At 36.9% G+C, this 21,182-nt stretch overlaps 1 protein-coding gene across 6 annotated transcripts in view; it reads right to left on the bottom strand.

Annotated features, from left to right (window-relative positions):
• The window catches only part of LOC115214902, a 147,389-nt gene that overhangs the window by 50,445 nt on the left and 75,762 nt on the right, over positions 1–21,182 (bottom strand). For all 6 annotated transcript variants that reach the window (XM_029783954.2, XM_029783958.2, XM_029783953.2 and 3 more), the window contains exons 4-5: positions 4,046–4,401; positions 2,015–2,114 (exon numbers count right to left, since the gene is read on the bottom strand). In XM_029783954.2, the coding sequence (XP_029639814.1) occupies positions 2,015–2,114; positions 4,046–4,401 (456 nt within the window). The remainder of the gene's footprint in view (positions 1–2,014; positions 2,115–4,045; positions 4,402–21,182) is intronic.

The raw sequence follows: 21,182 nt of genomic DNA, 5'->3' as shown, positions 1-21,182 counted from the left end.
TTCTTTCTGCTAAAGACACAAGGTCAGAAATTTGACAGGAGGGGACTAGTCAGTTACATCAACCCCCAGCATTTCAGTGGTATTTAATTTATCAACCCCGAAAGGATGAAAGGCAAAGTCAACCCCAACGAAATTTGAACTCAGAATGTAGCAGTAGACGAAATACCACTAAGCATTTTACCCGGCATGCTAATGATTCTGCCAGCTCGCAATAATAATAATAATAATAATAATAATAATAATAATAATAATAATAATAATAATATTGCAAAATGCTTAAGTTTAGATGTTACAAAATATACAAGAGTTAAATAAATCTGACCCCGAAGTTACATACAACACAACAGAGATATGTACATGCAATTTATAAATATCAGTCTATGTATGTAAGACCAAATGTCATAACGGAAGTAAACCAACATAAAATTTCGACAAACAAAAATCTAGCAGTTCTACTGTCAACTTCACAAATATACAAAGTCATTACCAACATGATTTATAATTAGTGTTAAATAAATATTAATCCATTAGAAAAAGAAAAGCCTGTATGTGTATGTATATATATATATATATATATATATATATATATATTATATATATATATATGTACATATGTATGTATGTATGTATATATATACATATATATGTATATATATATATGTGTGTGTGTGTGTGTGTGTGTGTGTGTGTGTGTGTGTGTATATATATATGTGTATATATATATTATATACATACATGTGTATATATATATTATATACATACATATATATATATATATTATATACATACATATATATTATATACATATATATATTATATACATACATATATATATATTATATACATACATATATATATTTTATATACATACATATATATATTTTATATACATGCATCATCATCATCATCGTTTAGCGTCCGTTTTCCATGCTAGCATGGGTTGGACGGGTCAACTGGGGTCTGTGAAGCTGGAAGGCTTCGTCAGGCCCAGTCAGATCTGGCAGTGTTTCTACGGCTGGATGCCCTTCCTAACGCCAACCACTCCGCGAGTGTAGTGGGTGTTTTTTACGTGCCACCTGCACAGGTGCCAGACAGAGCTGGCGAACGGCCACGAACAGATGGTGCTTTTACGTGTCACCGGCACGGGGCCAGGCGATGCTGGCAACGGACACGAACGGATGGTGCTTTTACGTGCCACCAACACGGGGCCAGACAGAGCTGGCAAATGGACGCAAACGGATGGTGCTTTTACGTGCCACCGACACGGTTGCCAGATAGAGCTGGCAAACGGCCACGAGCGGACGGTGCTTTTACGTGTCACCGGCATGGGGGCCAGCCGAGGCTGGCAACGGACACGGACGGATGGTGCTTTTACGTGCCACCGACACGGGGCCAGACAGAGCTGGCAAACGGCCACGAACGGATGGTGCTTTTACGTGTCACCGGCACGGGGGCCAGCCGAGGCTGGCATATATATATATATATATATACATACATATTTATATATATATACATACATATTTATATATGTATATACACACACATACATATATATTTATATACATACATATTTATATATACACACACATACATATATATTATATACATATATATTTATATATATATACATACACATAAACATTTATATACATATTTATATATATATAGACACACATATACATATATATTTATATACATATATGTACACACATATATATACACACATTTTATGTTATATATATATATATATATATATACAAATATATATATGTACACATATATATACATATATATCAAAAGAGTTCCATATAAATATTATTTCACTGTTTAGTCCAATGATACTGTTTTCCCAAAAATAAATTTACAATTAAACATGTTAAAATTTAAGTCTTAACAAACAACAGAAAAGTAAAACACACACAAAAAAAAACGAGGTGACATCGAAAAAGGAATCGCATAAAAGAGGAATTGAGGTGGGGGGTGGATGGGGAGAAGGGAGGGAAGGAGTACTCACTGATATTGATAAGTTGGTGGCAGGCTAAACAGACGCGTGCTTCTTTATTCTCCATGTACTGTAACTTTGTTTTCATGCTGCAACAGGCTGAGCAGAATACCTGAAGAGAAGAGTAACGATTGTTGAGTGTTTCCATGAGCCATTGTTGTCAGTTTCTCAGAAACTCGAGTCAGTGTTCAGAGCAGGGATATTAAAAAAAGAAAGAGGATATGAGATATGCATCAAGGAAGTCTGCAGGCAAAATGCTGATTAAAATGATTAGAAGTGAAAGAATATCTGCAGTATGAGGTTAGAGAGAGAGAGAGAGGTGTAAGAGTGAAATAGTTTTAAAGTTACAAAGTGGGGAAAAATGTTTGAGGTTATAGTTGAGAAATAATTAGCAATTATCCGAGAATAATTACAATTACATCGAATCTTTTGTTTGAATTTTGAAATTACTAAAGCTACTTATAAATATCTAAACCATAGAATATACACAATTACAAGCGAAACAGGATGCTATTAGATATACCTTACTCATATAATAATATTATATTAAGGACATTAGCAAAACATGGTGTATGTAGCTAATTTGAAGATGCGTGACAGTGTAAACACACAGCGAAGTATATTTTTATTATTAATGCATAATCTTGCTGTGGAGTGGAACTGGCCAATTTACACCTTGTTATTGATTGGCAGTATAAAACTGAACAGTCTCAGCTCTTAACTCGATCACTGTGAGGCTTAGATAACTGTTCAATTCAGTGAGCACTGGCAACAGTGGTAAGCACTCTCTGTACTGCAGAAAACAAGGGTTATATCCCTTAAGTTTCACAAGACAATATAGGGTTAAATATACTTCAATATACTGAATATAAAAGAATCGGTTTGAGGAGGATGCCTTTGCATATAGAAATGACTTCACAGCTAATAATCTGCCAAAATCTGTGTTTGCTGAGGTTAGCTCAAACAGAGACCAGTCAGTCAATATACACACATATATCTTACAAATAATAAAATGTAATATATGTCTCATCAGTTACACTAGGGAAAGAAGAGTAAAACAACAAATGAAGTGGGAGTGAGTGACTGTCAGAGGTGGTAAAGTAGGTGAACAACTTTTTGCTCTGAAGACACAGGTATTTCAGTCAAAATAAAACTGCAAATTTTTATCATAAATTGTATTTAGTTTATCAGTTACACAAACACAAATATAAGAATTTAAATGCTAAACACTTGATTCCAAAAAATACTATCACTCACATAACATATATATAGATGCTATGTGAACGAGAATATATATATATATATCACTGTGATCACCGTGACCGACCAGGCTATCAGATGTTGCTACACATCGCTGGTCACAATGCACTTTGCATTGTTTTAGCCTTCAAGTGATGCCACCCCGCTGGCTAAGCGAGCAGACCAACAGAAGAAAGAGTGAGAGAAAGTTGTGGCGAAAGAGTACAGCAGGGATAGCCACCACCCCCTGCCGGAGCCTCGTGAAGCTTTAGGTGTTTTCGCTCAATAAACACTCACAACACCCGGTCTGGGAATCGAAACCACGATCCAACAACCATGAGCCCACTGCCCTAACCACTGGGCCATTGCGCTCCACACACACACACATACACACACACACACACACACACACATATATATATATATACAGTAATGCCTTGATATAGAAGATAATTTGTACCCAGAGAATGCTCGTAAAGTGAAAACTTGTAAAGCAGAGCAATAACTTCCCATAGTAGCAACATTGTAAATCGTAATTCGTTTCCAGAAATATATTTCACCTATAAAATTTATAATACTCGTAAATGAATGGCAATAAATGTAAAGAATATTTTATGTAAAGTAAAAAGATTGTCAAGATCATTTATAATAAAAAATATTATTATAATCGTTTTCTGAATCATGCACACCATCACTTCCTGTAACCCAACAAATACACATAACGACAAAGACAATGGTAAAGACCCTGCTGGGGGTATAATAAAAAAGAAAAAAAGCTAATGAGGTAGTGGAACATCTACTAACTTTGCCACAAGCCCTGCAATGATGCCTGCGCTTTGTGAATCTAAATTTGGCTTCACATTGCATGCAATTGGGGGCATCTGCATCTGGAACCCACACAGGAGCAACAGCACCAATCTGAGAATGGGACGTCCTATCACCCTCTGATACTTCCTGGTCTTGTTGTTGCTGCTGCTGCTGCTGCTGTTGCAGCTGTTGTTGTTGTTGTTGCTGTGGTTTGGGTTCTGACTGTTGTGACTGACTCTGCTCGGAATGGTCATACTCTCCTTCCTCGCTATTTTCTACTCCGCCATCACCGCTAAGACTTGACTGTGAGGTGGTGGGTGAAGACGTCAATTCTTGTGAAGCATTCTCGACCCCTAAAATTAGAAAACAAATTCAAAATAAACAATAAGATAATTACAATAAAATTGATCATTTGAAAGTGTACAACTTTTATGTGGACACACACACACACGGAAGAGGTGCATGTGTGCAAGTGTAATTAATATACAAGATGCATACATATTACAGTCTGGAAGAGGCATTTTAGCCATTTAGAAGACACACAAAACTGTTATTGTCAGTTTTCATTTATTTTGTGAGCAGTCAGTATTTTTATTGTACCTGGTCACTAACACAACTCCACTGCAGCTGTTTGAAACTTAGTCCTTGGTCAGTTTTTATAGACCATACATATGTGTGTGTGTGTGTGTGTGTGTGTGTGTGTGTGTGTGTGTGTGTGTGTATTTGTATACACCTGTGTGTGTATATATACACATGGAAAGCATACTTTAAATGATGATGATATATACACACTTGTTTAGATTAGTAACAATTCATATACATATATATATATATATATACACACACATATATATATCGTGAAGTATATTTGCCACCTAAATGTGGCTGACCATAAAAGGGAAAATGCTACTATGGTTTATAGCCCCAGGAAGACATCTCCTCCAGCTGGCTATTGACACACTGTCTGTGCCCTATCAGTATTTGCAAAGGGAAGTCATCGTTCCCATCTACAGCCTGACGTGATACACACAGACCTGAGTTTCTGGATATTGACCCGTCATCAGCGCGTGACAACCACTGGCTGGTGATGGGAGATGATTTCTTAATGCAAATATATTTACTTTTTCCACATTTAGGTGGAAAATATACCTCATGATGTCGTGCTGCTACTGTTTACATCTCGCTCAAAGATTTATTATTGCTTGTTTCTCCTTTTTCAAGATCAGTGACTTTTCATCACTGAAAAAAAAATATATATTTGCATTGAGAAATCATCTCCCATCACCAGCCGGTGGTTGTCATACACTGATGATGGGTCAATACCTAGAAACTCGGGTCCGTGTATATCATGTCAGGCTGGAGATGGGAACAGTGATTTCCCTTTGCAAATACTGATAGGGCACAGACAGTGGGTCAATAGGCAGCTGGAAGAGATGTCTTCTTGGAGCTATAAACCACAGTAGCTATTTCTTTACTACCCACAAGGGGCTACACACAAAGGGGACAAACAAGGACAGACCAACGGATTAAGTCGATTACATCAACCCCAGTGCATAACTGGTACTTAATTTATTGATCCCCGAAAGGATGAAAGGCAAAGTTGACCTCAGCAGAAGTTGAACTCAGAACGTAATGGCAGACGAAATACGGCTACGCATTTTGACCGGCATGCTAACGTTTCTGCCAGTTCACCGCCTTAGCGAGTAGCTAAACCACAGTAGCATCATCCCTTTATGGTCAGCCACGTGCTGCTACTGTTTACATCTTGTTCAGAGATTTATTATTGCTATCTATATATATATATATATATATATATATATATATAAATCGTTGCTAATCCAAACAATAAGTTGTATAAAATTTTTATAAAAGCTGAAAATACAGAGAATGTATGAAGGTTTATTTAAATTTTAACACACAGATGCACACTTAACTGGTTTCACATTTGATTTTCAAAAGTGTGTTGTATGTGGAGCAGTGCTGTAAACTGTATCTTTTTCTGGCCATTGGCGTATATGAGTACACGCAATCGCATAGATACACTCTAATATATCAAGTAGAAAGAACAGTGGATCGAATCAAACCACAGCCCAGATCTGTAACCTCTCTACAGATGTCACAACAAATCATTAACTCCATACTCCACTCTATCACTAAAGTAAATATCCAGCCAATTGTTAAATATAGATTTAAGCTTAACAAACTTATGTAATCCACCAGTCTGTGCTGAAAACTCTAACCCATGTCTAAACATAAACAGGGGCAGCCAATATTCACTTAGATATCTTATAATATAAACAAGAGTTTTTTGTTTTTGTTTTTTGTGGGGGTGGCGGTGTTCCTTATGGATTCAAAAACTGAGATGCCAATTTTAACAAATGAGGTATCAACAAAATTCAGTAATCTTTCAACTACCAATTAAAGTATGTTTTCTGTGAAGGTATGCCATTTTTGGATGATAAATAAAATTAAATAAGTTTCCCCTTCATTTGGCAAACTGCATTTCCCACTACTCTTGACTGCTTCCAGTTCTAAAATAACTTGCTTTTATGCACGCACACACACACTCTAGGTAAAACTTCTGTACAAATTATGTTACTTCTTGTTGTGTGCATGTACAAAATTACAGCTCAACTTGAACTAAAATTATCGTTAGTAGATATTTTGTGAAGGACCCGTTCATACCGCAGTGTGAAATAATTTTGTTTCCACAGGTTTTTTCGAGTGCATTCAACATGTTGCAAGCCACTTCTTTATGGAAATAAAGGGGGAATTGGTGGTGGTGGTGGTGAAGTAATCAGAGTTTCCCACCAATGGAATTTTTGTTTCGCAGGATCTCTTTTTCCTTTTCCAGGTTATTTTCCATGCTTTCAACAAATGTGATATCAAAATCACATGTACACAGCTCCTTTCCCCAGAAAAGGAAAGATTTCACTGCTATTTCTCCCAAACTCTACTACGATGTAACAGCTATTGTAACAATAAATGTATTTATAGGGAAGATAAACATTTATGGTAGTGTACAAGAAATCATGTCATTCCTAAATCAAAGAAAAGAGGCTTTGCTCCATGGAAAGTTATGCCTTTTGTAAACCATTTTGTGAGTCACTTATAAGACCATAGAACAGTGAAAAAATGCCTGAAAATGTCCATAGGGAGCACCGTGTACTGGTGATTGTTTTCTAGCTGAGTGACCAACATGTAATTCACACAGCAGCAACCTATTGGCAGTTTTCATGTGGAAGTGGAGATCAATGAAACTTTGATTGTTTGAAAAAATATGCAAACGGTTGGCTTCTGAGCTAGCGAAATAGCTGTTAGGTGGTAGCAGAGCATGCTAGAAATAGCAGCCAAATCTTTCCTTTTCTGAGGAAAGGAGCCAATTATATATGATTTCAAAGTCACATTCGTTGAATGCATGTGAAACAACCTGGAAAAGAAAAAAATCTTATGAAACAAAACTGTGCTGGTGGGAATCTCCGAATTTCCCGGGAAACTCAGAGATCCAACTCCACCCCTTTTTCTTTCAGAAATAAGTGGCTTGTGGGGGGTTTGGAGGTCAGATACATTGAATGCACTAAAAAAAAAACCTGTGGAAAAAAATTATTTCACACTGAGGTACAAAATATTTAGCTTGCTTTTCTCAAAATTTCTTTCTGGCAAATCCACAGAGATAAAAAAAAACCCAGAGAGTATGAATCTTACAGAATTTTCTTATTTCTTTTCTCTTAAAAAAAAAGACTAAAATTTCCTTCCCCAACATCCACCCAGCACTTCCCCACTTTCAAAAAGCTACAAACTCTCAATGTTTCACTTTTAGCTTTCTGGAGAGCAGGAAAGTTTCTTTACAAATAATGTCATTTAACTGTTGTTTTTAGCATGTCAGGTTTTCTGGTGGTGGTCTGATATTTTTTATGTCTGTTATTTCAGTAGAATTCTACACATTCATGAAGAATCATACGAAAGTGAAACATTCAGAGCTTTTAGCTTCTTGAAAGTAGGTAGATGATGAGTGGGTGATGTGGGGGGGAAGGGGGAAGGGGTTTGAGTGTTTCTTTAAGAAAAAATAAACTTTATGAAGCAATACATAGGTTATGACCCTTCTTAAGAACAGAAAGCACTTTTATGCAAAGCCCTGCAAATTGTACCCCCACCCAAGTTCTCAACAGCACAATGCTTTACACTTATAAACACAGAACATGGCAAAGCTATTGACAGTTTACCACTTCTGATAATAACAGTATACAAACTGAGATATGAATTGCTCCTCATCAGTTGATTCATTACTACAAAATGAAAGTCTAGAATGCACAACTTCGAATTGCTATGATCATGAGGTTGTGAGTTCAATTCCCAGACCGGGCTGCGTGTTGTGTTCTTGAGCAAGACATTTTATTTCATGTTGCTCCAGTTAACTCAGCTGTAGAAATGAGTTGCAATATCACTGGTGCCAAGCTGTATCGGCCCCTTTGCCTTTCCCTTGGATAACATCAGTGGTGTGGAGATGGGAAGCTGGTATGCATAGATGACTGCTGGCCTTCCACAAACAACCTTGCCTGGACTTGTGCCTTGGAGGGTAACTTTCTAGGTGCTATCCCATGGTCAGTCATGACCGAAGGGGGTCTCCTCCTCTAATTGTTGGTTCTTTACAGTGATGCCACCAAAACAACAAAATGCTAATTTATCTCCAGAAACAATTGTGACAAGGCTGGTCCTTTGAAATACAAGTACAACTGAAACAGGAAGAAAGAGTGAGAGAAAGTTGTGGTGAAAGAGTACAGCAGGGTTCCCTGCCACCACACCCTGCTGGAGCCTTGTGGAGCCTTGTGGAGCTTTAGGTGTTTTCGCTCAACAAACGCTCACAATGCCCAGTCTGGGAATCGAAACTGCGATCCTACAACTGCAAATCCACTGCCCTAACCACTGGGCCATTGCACCTCCACACACACACACACACACACACACACACACACAGAGAGATACATACATACATATATATATATATATATATATATATACATATATAAAGTAAAAAGTAAAAGAGTCAAAAGGAAGAGTAAGTACGGTTAGGCAGCTTTTTAATTGCTACAAATATTCCGATGCATACAGATCCTCGTATATACAGGATTTAAATTTAAATTAAATTATGTAATGATTTACCTGTATAAGAAGATCTATATTTATCTCCTCAGGCGATACTCAGTTGCCGTCTCCCTAAGTAAATTTAGATTTCCATCCTGGAACTACCAGCTATTTGAGAATTCTAAGGGTGAACAAGCTCTATTTGTACTATTATACGTTCTTAACAGAACACACCTCAACTACATACATACATACATACATACATACATACATAGTATAGCTATAAATCCAACACCCATTACTAAAAAGGGGTCTTTAATTTCTCATTCACAAAGGCAGCACTACAAAAAGAGATCAATAGAATAAGAAATCAATAAGATAAAACAAATGCTAGTTAATAAAGGATATTCATATAATTTAGTGGAACAAGTTACAGAGAAACAATTTCAACAACAGCTTCAATAAAAGCAACGCCCACTCAATCTCCATCAGGTTACACAAAGTCTATAATATACGAGGCAAAGATTGGGAGCAGTTTAATCCAATGGTTTTCAACTGCAGTACAGATGACCCTTGTGGAGGGGGGGATATGACCCAGGCTAGGGTACATATGCCCCTTGGAGGTCCAGATAAGATCATGTTGTTAAAACTTGTGTGCAATAAACTGGTTTTTCTCTACAATGCACTAAATATTTTAATTTTTTTTTTTGTAATACAATTTCTTGTAATATTTAATTATGAAAAATCTTAAATTTTATATATTTCAATCATTTAGACTGCAGCTATACTAGGGCAGTGTCTTGTAGAATTTTAGGCAAACAAATCAACCTCAGCACCTATGTTTTTTAAAGCCTGGTTCTTATTTTATTGACCCTTGCCAAACCACTAATTACAGGGACATAAACACACACACACAACAGGATTCTATCTGTTCCCCTTTACCAAATCCACTTACAAAGCTTTGGTCGACCTGAGGCTATAAAAGAAGACATTTGCCCAAGGTGCCACACAGTGTGACTGAACCAGGGATCATGCGGTTAGGAAGCAAACTTTTTACCACACAGCCACACCTCGATTTTTTAAAAACTGAATCAGGCTATGGGGATACACCTGAGTAAAATAGGAATTAAAGGAGTCCATAGGTAAAAAAAGGGCCGAGAACCCATTAACAGAGAAATGTCATTAGACAAAACAACAACAATATACATTGTATCCAATTATAAATTATATATTCCATGTATATATAAAAAAAAAGAAAATATGGAGATTTAAAACCTCAACAATAACAAATCACAAACCAGCAAGTTTCTGAATAAACTTCAAGATGATAGGCACAGACACAGCTTTCCAACCAGGCTGGCCAAAGCCTTGTGAGTGGATCTGGTAGATGGAAACTGAAAGAAGCCTGAAATATGTTCATGTGTGTGTTTGTACCTCACCACAACCATAACATAGCAGTTCAGCAAAAGAGACCAAATAACAGTCTTCGAAAAAAAAAAAAAAGTACTGGGGTCTATTCATTTGACTAAGAACTCTTTGCTGCAGTGCCCCAGCATGGCCGTGATCTAATCATTGAAACAAGCAATAGGTGAAAAACAATAAATGAAATTTCCACATTCATATGTAACCAAAATAATTCCTAACTTCCTAACCAACTGTTTTATTGGACATACAAGCATCACACTTTCTTACCAACTTACTATGCATCTTCAATAACAAGTCATTTAATCACATTATACCATCCTCATCCTTATAACATTTTTTCCATGCTTGTATGAATTAGACGAAATTCAATGTGCAAACTTTACAGCTGGATGCCCTTCTTATCACCAACCCTTACCTGTTTCCTAACAAGGTCATATTTCCTCTTGTCCTTCAAACACAAATGGCCCCGTGGCTGGAACAACACCACCAGTATGACTATGACATTCGTTTACAATTACCGTGAACAGTTGAGACAAAAAATCATAAAGATACCAACTCACAAACACAACAAGCTTCTTTCAATTTCCGTTTCCCAAATCCGTTCATAAAACTTTGGTCAGCCTAGAGCTATAATAGAAAACACTAGCCATAGGTGCTATGTGATAGGATTGAACCCCAAATCACGTGGTTGAGAATTGAATTTCTTAATGACACAGCCAAGCCTATGCCTGACACAAAGACAGACAGAAATAGCCACAATTTGTTTATACAACTGTCTTAATTTACCCTTGAAGACTAGATGAGAATGGGTGATGAGGCAGAGAAAGGAGTACTACCCAGGGAGGCCTGCAGCATGAAAGATACATAGAAAAGTGGGTGATGATATAATGGATGTAGTGAGAGAAGTTATTTTAGTTAATTAAATTCACAACCAGAACGAAGAAGAAAAACAATCATTATGATAATGAGTAGCTCTGATCAAGAAAGACAAGATTAATTATGGTAGCTACATTAATAACAAAATATAGCACACACACACATACAAGCACACACATGTAAATCACACACACACACAATCACATGCACATACACTCATATCCACACAGAGCCTACCTAAGTCACAGACACCAGACACCGAAATTGATTGTGGCCTACAATAAATATGACAGTACCAACTATCCTTACAACAACTTGCAGATCAGTGAGGAGATAAAAACCAGGAAGGTACTGAAAGTAGATTGTTGCTCCAAACAGAAGCGAGGAAATGCGACAACCACCAAATAGCTGCAGTTAAAAGAAAAAACAAAACAATAAACAAGCTGCTCCCCCTCCTCCACACACACACTCTACGTAAACTAATTAAGGTTTACTAATGACTCAACAACAGATTGTAAATAGCTGCAAGCTTATTTTTATTCTTCCTCATTTCTTCAACCTTGTTCAAAGCTTAGAAAAACAAAATTAAAATAGCAATCTATATACCATACTCAAAGTAGATCAATTAGTGAAACTCTTTTAAACTGCAGTGTTCGTCTCTAGAAAATATCTTTTATAGACATATAGTGTTAAAAAACACAGAAATATAGCAGCAACAGAGAAAAACTGTCCAGCAGCCATGATGCTATTGCTAAATACAGACTTTTGCCGCTCTGAGCTTCGTCACTAGCAAGTATCCACTAGTAACTGCATGCTAAGAAGAATATTCTTCAAGCGCAGGAATGGTGGTGTGAGAAGTTTGCTTCTCAACCACATGGTTCTAGGTTCATTCTCACTGTGTGGCAGCTTAGGCAAGTGTCTCCTGTTATAGTCTCAGGCTGACCAAATTCTTGTGAGTGGATTTAGTAGACAGAAACTAAAAGTAGCCTGTTGTGTGTATGTGTGTGTGTGTGTTTATGTCCCTGTAACTTAGCTGTAAGAGAAATTGATAGAATAAGCACCACATTTAAAAAGAAAATTAAGTATTGGGGTCGATCTGTTCAACTAAAATTCCTCAAGGCAGTGCCCCAGCATGGCCAGTTTCATAACTAAAACTAGTAAAAGATTACAGCAATAACGTCATACAAACAATGCTCAGGTCATAAATGATTATTTCCAGTTAATCCCTTTAATCCATAAGCCAATAATCCTTTTTATTATTTTTTGTGTTAAACATAAGAGAACCCATACAAGAGCAACCGATCTGAGAATGGGACATCTTATCACTCTGTGATTCTTCCTGGTCTTGTTGCTACTGCTGCTGTTCCTGAATTTCCTGCAGTTAATAGAGGAAATGTGACCAATTTTTTACACAGAGAGAAGTCAGAGATAGCGGAACATGTTCTGAATAGCGGAGTAGTTGGAAGGCATTCAAGAACCCCCTGTCTCTGCTAATGACAAAATAATTGCATCGGGAGCAAAAATATGTGTTAGATTAAAATCAAATTAGCTGGATGACAATGAACAATGGGGGGGGGAGGTCTGGATAATAAAAATACAGGATATTGATTGTGGTTGGGGTATCTGAGGAAGAAAGGAACTAAAGTTACCAACAGCCACAGAAGTATGATGTACTTTTATATTTAACATTACCAAAAAATGTTTTTAATACATACAGACATGAATATATACATATTCATGGCTTTTACACATACTCACAAATATATACATGCAGCTCTAATATTTATACACACACACACATATAGATCATCATCATCTTTTGAAGGTCGTCATCCCTGCTGGCATGGGTTGGATGGTTTGACAGGAATGATCAAACCAGAGGACTGAACAGAGCAACAAAGTCTGCTTTGGCAGGTTTCCACAGCTGTAAGCCCTTCCAAACTGTACTGGGTGCTTTTCACAAGGTACCAAGACTAGCAAGGGCACCAAGTAACTCACCAAACAGGCCCCTTGACTGAATGGAGGTGTAATATTAAGGGAAGAGGCTTTATGTCCAGTGTTGAGAGGTTAAAATGTGAGAGAGGGACAGGAACAGGTGTCTTACTGCAGACGAGACACATGACAACTCCAGCTGGAATGAGAGAAAAGAGACGGGAGTGATGAGGTGTCAGATCATAGCTTTGGGGCAGAAGAAGGTGAATGTAAGAGAGAATGAAGAGGATTGGGTGGAAAGGCCAGTTTGTGAGATATTCACACACACACACACACACATCTCACTAATCAATCAGACATGACATGGTGTCACACCCAGGGTCAACTGCTGCAAGGGCAAAAGAGATGCAAAGAAAAGAAAACAACTACGGAACCACTGAGTTGTTGGACCAGTTTAAGGAAGTTACCATGTCCATGCCAAGACTAAGACATCCTCTCTAGGTCGTCTCTGTCCATTCATCACAGTATCACAGCACTGACCAGACTATCAGATGTTGTATATCACTGGTCACAATGCGTTTCACATTGTTTTAGTTTTGGAATGACACCACCCCACTGGCTAGGCATGCAGGCCAACACTCCCCTTCATTGGAAGACTAGTCTGTCACGGGGTGCACCTATTTACAGCTGAGTGAATTGGAGCAATGGAAAATGAAATGTTTTGTTTAAAAACATAACACCACCTGCTCTAACCACTAGGCCATGCTGTTTCTACATACATCATCATCGTTTAACGTTCACTTTCCGTACTGGCATGGGTTGGGGTTAGGGTTATTGTTTGACTGAGGACTGGCAAGCCAGGAGGCTGCACCAGGCTCCAATCTGCTTTGGCAAAGTTTCTACAGTTGGATGCTTTTCCTAATGCCAACCACTCCGAGAGTGTAGCAGGTGCTTTTTATAAGCCACCGGCATGGGTGCCAGTCAGGTGGCACTGACATCGGTCATGCTCAAATGATGCTTGAAAATAAAATGATGAGAACAAACAGCACATTAGCAAGGGAGACCCATACCCTTGTTCTAACATCACCTCTGGGGTTTGTCTTCTTTTAATTTTCTTTTTATACTATGATCAATAGGTGTCATCTGTTACAAGAGCTGTGAATATGTGGACATTTAGCAGTATGTTGCTGAGGAGCTGGAAAGCAGCAAGGAAACTTGGTTATTAGAAAGGTTGTGGGATTAAAAAGTGTGCATCCCAGCCACGTCAATTCATGTTCATTCCCACCTTGTGACACTGTGGGCATCATTTTCTAGATGCCCTGAACTGATCCAAACATTGCCAGAAGATTTGATAGATGTAGCCATTAAAGCATGATGACAACAAAGAAGCTGACCGTAGCTGTTGTCATCAGTTAATTTACAGTTTCATTTTTATTTTCACATTATTTTTCACTTTTATTGAAAGGAGAATCCTGTAAACTGTGATGCTCCAACTAAAGGGCAAATCCAAATTAAATCATTTGTTTAGAATAGAACAACCAGAGGAGGTGACGACACACAGACTGGATTTTGGTGTCTTTTGAAACCTCTTTTGACTTGTTTGCAATCACCCAGAGAGATTCCTCTATTTTGATTGATTTTTTTTTCTTAGCTTAGACACACTTATTGAACACATGGGAATAATCACAAAAACCTGTTTATGAACTAATTATATCTAATCAATAAAACTGACACCAAAAATTCAAAATGTTTCACAATATCCATCATTTAAATATCTGGAAAGTCCAGAAGAAGGAAATATTTACAATTGAATTCATTCTTAGATAATAATATTAATAATAATAATGATGATGATGATGATGATGATGATAATGTTTTTCTTGTGAGTGCAACAACAGATGAATGATAGTGGCAAATATTATGTAAACATTGAGGGGGGCTGACAGGTGCTCTTTTTAGCATGCAGTCTGTCACAGTATCCATAGTCAATGCTGTGAAATGACCTGATCTGGGTCTGGTTTAAGGTTGAGTTTATGGATGGGTTTATGGATGGGGTTAGAATGCATACTAAAGTGTAAATGGCCAGGTAGACTGTATGCTTAAATGGCACTCATTGACAGAACCCATTGTTCCCTTAGAGAAGAGTTGTAATAAGATAAATATGATACACAGTATCATCGTCATCATCAGCCCCTGAATATTACTGTCTCAAGCCCTAGGATTCATGGGGTCAGTTACCCGGTTTACATGGTGATACACAGGACATATTTCCTGGGTATCCATGCATCATATATGATACACATTACCAACTTTTTTTTTCTTTCAACCACCAGATTGAAAACTTGAAAGTTTTCAAAGGAAAGCTTTATATTTTAACCCAAAACATATGAATCAAGGGCCAACTAAAAGTCTGAAAACAAGCATGGATGTTTAGGTAAAGAGGTTAATACCAGTGGTTTCTAAACGAAAGAAGAATGAAAAGTCAAAACAGCATGACAAACAGCAGGGCCTCAGACTGACATTATTAAACTGTGTGCCAGTTTTATTAACTAAATACAATGTAGAATCTAAAACAACAGAAGAAATTGAACTCAGAATGTAAAGACAGACGAAACGCCGGTAAGCATTTTGTCTGGGACGCCAATGATTCTGTCAGTTCACTGCTTTGCTATATAACCTAATATTAAAACAATTCTCCTTATATCAAGTTTTCTAGGAGAACCAAAGATGGAAACCAAACCCATCAAAACTCAGATATTCTACATTGAACTGAAACAAGAGATATTCTATTGTGTCTTTGACACAGGAAGCAAATAGGGCATCAGAAAAATGGAATTTATGTAAAATGTTAGTAAAATGATTTGGGGGAGCAAAGAGACATGATAAACTCCATCCATCAATGACATTTGATCCAAGATAAAAAGAACATAAGCTTAGCCCTTGTTAAAATTTATTGCTTGGGTTATTCTTCCTGTCATACGGCATTCACCAGTAGTAGTAGTAGTAGCAGCAGCAGCAGAGTTTATCTCTGACATCTCATAAAACTGAAATTACCAAGAGACATTCTTAATATTCATCAGTTTAATTGAAGGTCATTTCTCGAAGAGTCATTAATGATCTGTTTCATTAAGTTATGTGACTCTGTCCATTCTCATTCAATCAAGTGTCTCCTGACTAGTGAAGCCTTAACAACAACAACAACAGTCTTTTAAAATATTTCTCAAGAATGAAATTAAAAGACAACTTAAAATCTAAAACTGTCCCTGTCAAAAACACTTCATGTCAGTTTTGAACAGGTCAACAACCTCCAGAACACTAAAGCAGTGTTTCCCATTGAGGATTGAAAATGGTGGGGGTGGAGGGGAAGTTACTGTGTTTAACAAGATTAAGATAATTACCAACTATTCCAACCCTTTTGTTACCATATTTCTGTTCAAATACATTTACATTAATTAATGTTAAAAATAATGAAGAGTTTAGTAAAAATAACTTTGTTATTACTAAACTGTGGTGTTTAAAGGCTGAGAGCTGGCAGAATTGTTAGCAGACAAAAAGCTTAGTGACATTTTGCCCAGCTTTATATATTCTGAGTCCAAATTCCACCAAGGTCAACTCTGCTTTTCATCCTTTTGGGGTTAATAACATAAGTACCAGTTGGGTTGATGTTATCGACTCACCCCCTGCCCACTCCTCTGAAATTGCTGGCATTGTGCCCAAAATTTGAAACTATAATTAATGTGGTGTTAGAAACATAAACCAAATGAAATTTTGGTGGAAGGTTTTAAGATCACTTTAACCCTTTTGCTACCATATTTCTGTTAAATTTACTGCTTTTGCTTCAATTAATTTTGAAAGTCATAATCATGCCAATATTTGGAACATAGATTAACATGAAACTTTGATTTTGAGGTTTTAATTTAAATCATTTTAAAGCAGTAAGTGTGTATGATAGAACCAAGGGTGGTCTCAGTGGGGTGGGTATTGAAAGGGTTAAAACCTATCTGACATTACGAAGGCAATGACATAAGAATTGCATGGAGGTCAATGAATTTCTCTTCTTGGTAATTAAAAAAGAAGGGATCTCTTAGTTTTTACTTATTTCAGTCATCAGACTGTGGCCTTGATGGAGCACTATCTTGAAGAATCTTAGTCAAATGAATCGACCCCAGGGCCTAATTTTCTTAAGTTTGGGGATCTTTCTATCACTCTCTTTTGCCAAACCACCAAGTTGTGAGGATGTAAACACACCAACACGAAATGTCAAGAGTTGGTAGGAGACCAACACTGACACACACACACACACATGTATATAGGTATGGTGATGCAGACAGGAAAAACAGAGCTCAAAATATGAGTATATGTATATTTTTATTAATATTCAGCGTAAGTAACAGTGACCCAAGATCCGAGAGTTTCGTACGTTGATACTTATCAAAAGTGCCAACAACGACACTGCTTGTACAATGACAAGTCAACCTGGGTCAAAAGTAGAAAATAAATTGCCCAAGGTACTGCGCAATGGGACTGAACACAAAATCATGTGGTTGAGAAGCAAGTTAAACTTGAGTAGCATCACAACAGCAATGAGACTTAACAATAGAGAAGACACTGACTGATGTCCAACTTAAGTAACACATTGAACTGTGGCAGAATGTGTGACTACAGTCTGTAACTTTAGTCTGTAAAATGTAGGGCAGGTACTTGACATGAAATGAATTTAGATTTAATTATTTAACATGAAGGAAGTAGAAGAAAGAAATAGAATCAACAATGGGACAATGACAACAATATTATTATTATCATTGATGTGAGTCATTCCATGTAAGGAAAGTGGACAGTGATGCAGTCTTGCTTTGATAAGGTTGACCAGTAAATTACAGGCGTCAATCAGCAATGGGGAACAGCTACCTCTATGTTGGTTGTGACTTGAAGAAAATTAGATGTAGAGGATATAAGGATGAAAAAAAAAACTTGAGGCAAGAACAATGAACCAGGTAAAGGAAAGACCAGATACGTTAAACAATGTGAAGATTTTATATATATATGTGTGTGTGTGTGTGTGTGTGTGTGTGTGTATGAGTGAACAAAGAAAAAATGTAGCACTCAATACATTTGTTAGTAGCTACATATATATTTAATAATAGTCTCACTTAAAGATTAGTAGGCGTGTAGGAAACGTCCATCACATCAGATGCTTCTATATATTTACATGTGTGTGTATGAGTGTGAGTATATATATATATATATATATATATATATATATAAAACAGTACTGGGAGAATAAGAAACGGAACGAAGCGAACGAATCGAATCGAACCATATATATATATATATAATATATATATATATATAAAACAGTACTGGGAGAATAAGAAACGGAACGAAGCGAACGAATCGAATCGAACCATATATATATATATATATATATATATATATAGAGAGAGAGAGAGAGAGAGAGAGAGTGAGAGAGAAAACAAAATTATTTTATTCCACATGGGTAGAAATATAGGAAAAATAGAAGTTGAAAATGTACTGAGAATAGTTAAAATATCTTTTATTATTATTATATTTAAAGCTTTAACCGGTTTCACAGTTTACACTGATTTTCAAAAAGTTCAAAGAGAAAGACATGGCTTATGTTGCAGCTGTCGTGCTCCTGACTGGTGTTTGAAGTTTGCCCTGTTTTTATAGGGAGTTCATGGCTCAAATTAGTATATGTTTTGAACATATGCTAATTGGTAGAAGATAGTCACATGACTGGTCTTAACATTTTTTGTGTGTTAGCATCAAGAGAGGTTTGGTGTTGTAAGTTAAGGCTGACACAGTTGACTGAACATGTCTAGTGACAGTGCCAAACAATCAATGCTCTGAATGTTTTCTGTCAAGTGTTTGTAGAGAATGAACATGGGATTCAAGTTTAGAACCTTTTGCAGGTTTCCTGCTATGCCCATGTGTTAGTATTACATGACAGTATATTTTGCACCTAAAATGGAGGCCGACACAGTTGAAAGAACATGTTTAGTTTCAATCGAGGCACTCTAAATGTAATCTGCCAGGTGGGTTAGGGTTATTATTAATTATTATTATTATTATTAATTAAATTTAATTATTAATATCCCAGCGCCGCCCCGACTGGCCTCTGTGCCGGTGGCACGTAAAGAGCACCATCTGATCGTGGCCGTCGCCAGCCTCGCCTGGCCCCTGTGCCGGTGGCACGTAAAAAGCACCATCTGTCCATGGCCGTTTGCCAGCCCCGTCTGGCACCCACTACACTCATGGAGTGGTTGGCGTTAGGAAGGGCATCCAGCCGTAGAAACACTGCCAGATCAGACTGGGCCTGATGCGGCCTTCTGGCTTCCCAGACTCCAGTTGAACCGTCCAACCCATGCTAGCATGGAAAGCGGATGCTAAATGATGATGATGATGATGATTATTATTACATATAATTATTATTATTATTATTACATTTAATTATTATTATTATTATAATATTTAATTATTATTATTATTATAATATTTAATGGAAAACGGACGCTAAACGATGATGATGATTAATTATTATTATTATTATTATTATTATTATAATTATTATGGCAAGCTAACAGAATTGTTTATACGCTGAGCAAAATGCATTGTGGCATTTCGTTTGGTTTTATGTTCTGAGTTCAAATTCCGCAAAGGTCGACTTTGCTTTTCGTTGTTTTGGGGTGGGTAAAATAAGTCCCAGTTGCATACTGGGGTGGATATAATTGACTAACCCCCTCACTGAAATTTCAGGTCTTGTGCCAAAAAACAGAAACAAGTGTTGTTGTTGTTAGTTTTCTTCTTATTCCATTGGTTTTTGTATTCATTTCAAGAACAACTTGTGTTCAGAGGGAAAACCCCTTCCAGCAAACCAGGAAACTCCTAAATCCAGTCGTTCTGTATCTACCCTGTAACCCTCTGTTACAGTGAATGAAGTAAGGGAGATTTCCCCAACAAAAATTAATCTGCTTCAGGTTAGCAGGTTTAATTACAGCACAGATATTAAACCAGAGAGCTAAACTTTCTCCCCAGTAACCATGCCAACAATAACAGATGAGGATAAAGGAGAAACCCCCAAATAAAAATACTTCCAACCATAAGAGTAAATATGGAATGAAGCCAGTGGAAACACAACCACCTAAATTGACAATGCTCAACCAGATTGGCAACTTTTCAGTAAACAGTACCATTTTTTTTGGTTCTTTGTTCATTAAATCATAGATGTATATACAATTTTTTTGTTGTTTTTTTTTATAATACACTAAAGGCTACTTCTTCCTACTCGTAAAAAACAAGTATTAAGTTACAATATAATAAGTGCTGCTGCTGCTGCTGTACTTTCACTGTTATCAAATGAGATTCTATCAAGTTTAACAAGAATAAACGATGGAAAGTAGTTTCCCACCTTTTTGGGGTTTTTTTTTTATGGAAAAAAGTTTGCACAAATGAAAAAATTTTGTATACATATATTAAAACTCCACCGCTACATGGGTTGGAAAATACATTCTATGGCTGGATGCCCTTCCTGTCAGCAATTCTCATCCATTTCAAAGAAAGGTATTTCCCCATGGCTTGTTTTTGCAAAATATAGGAAACAAATTGCACGCAATGTCAAGGCAAGGAGACACAAACATACACACACACACATATGCATGCATACATACACACATGCACACACACATCATATGTATGTGTGTGTGTATATATATATATATAATCCAGTGTTTTAGATCTGGGTTTTGTCCCCGTTAACAAGGGTGGCTGGATCTACCTCAATGCTATAGAAACCGAGGTA

The sequence above is a fragment of the Octopus sinensis genome, linkage group LG8 (genome assembly GCF_006345805.1).
Source record: "Octopus sinensis linkage group LG8, ASM634580v1, whole genome shotgun sequence".
In the NCBI taxonomy this organism is placed as follows: domain Eukaryota; kingdom Metazoa; phylum Mollusca; class Cephalopoda; order Octopoda; family Octopodidae; genus Octopus; species Octopus sinensis.
This window is presented reverse-complemented; position numbering and strand designations above follow the sequence as displayed.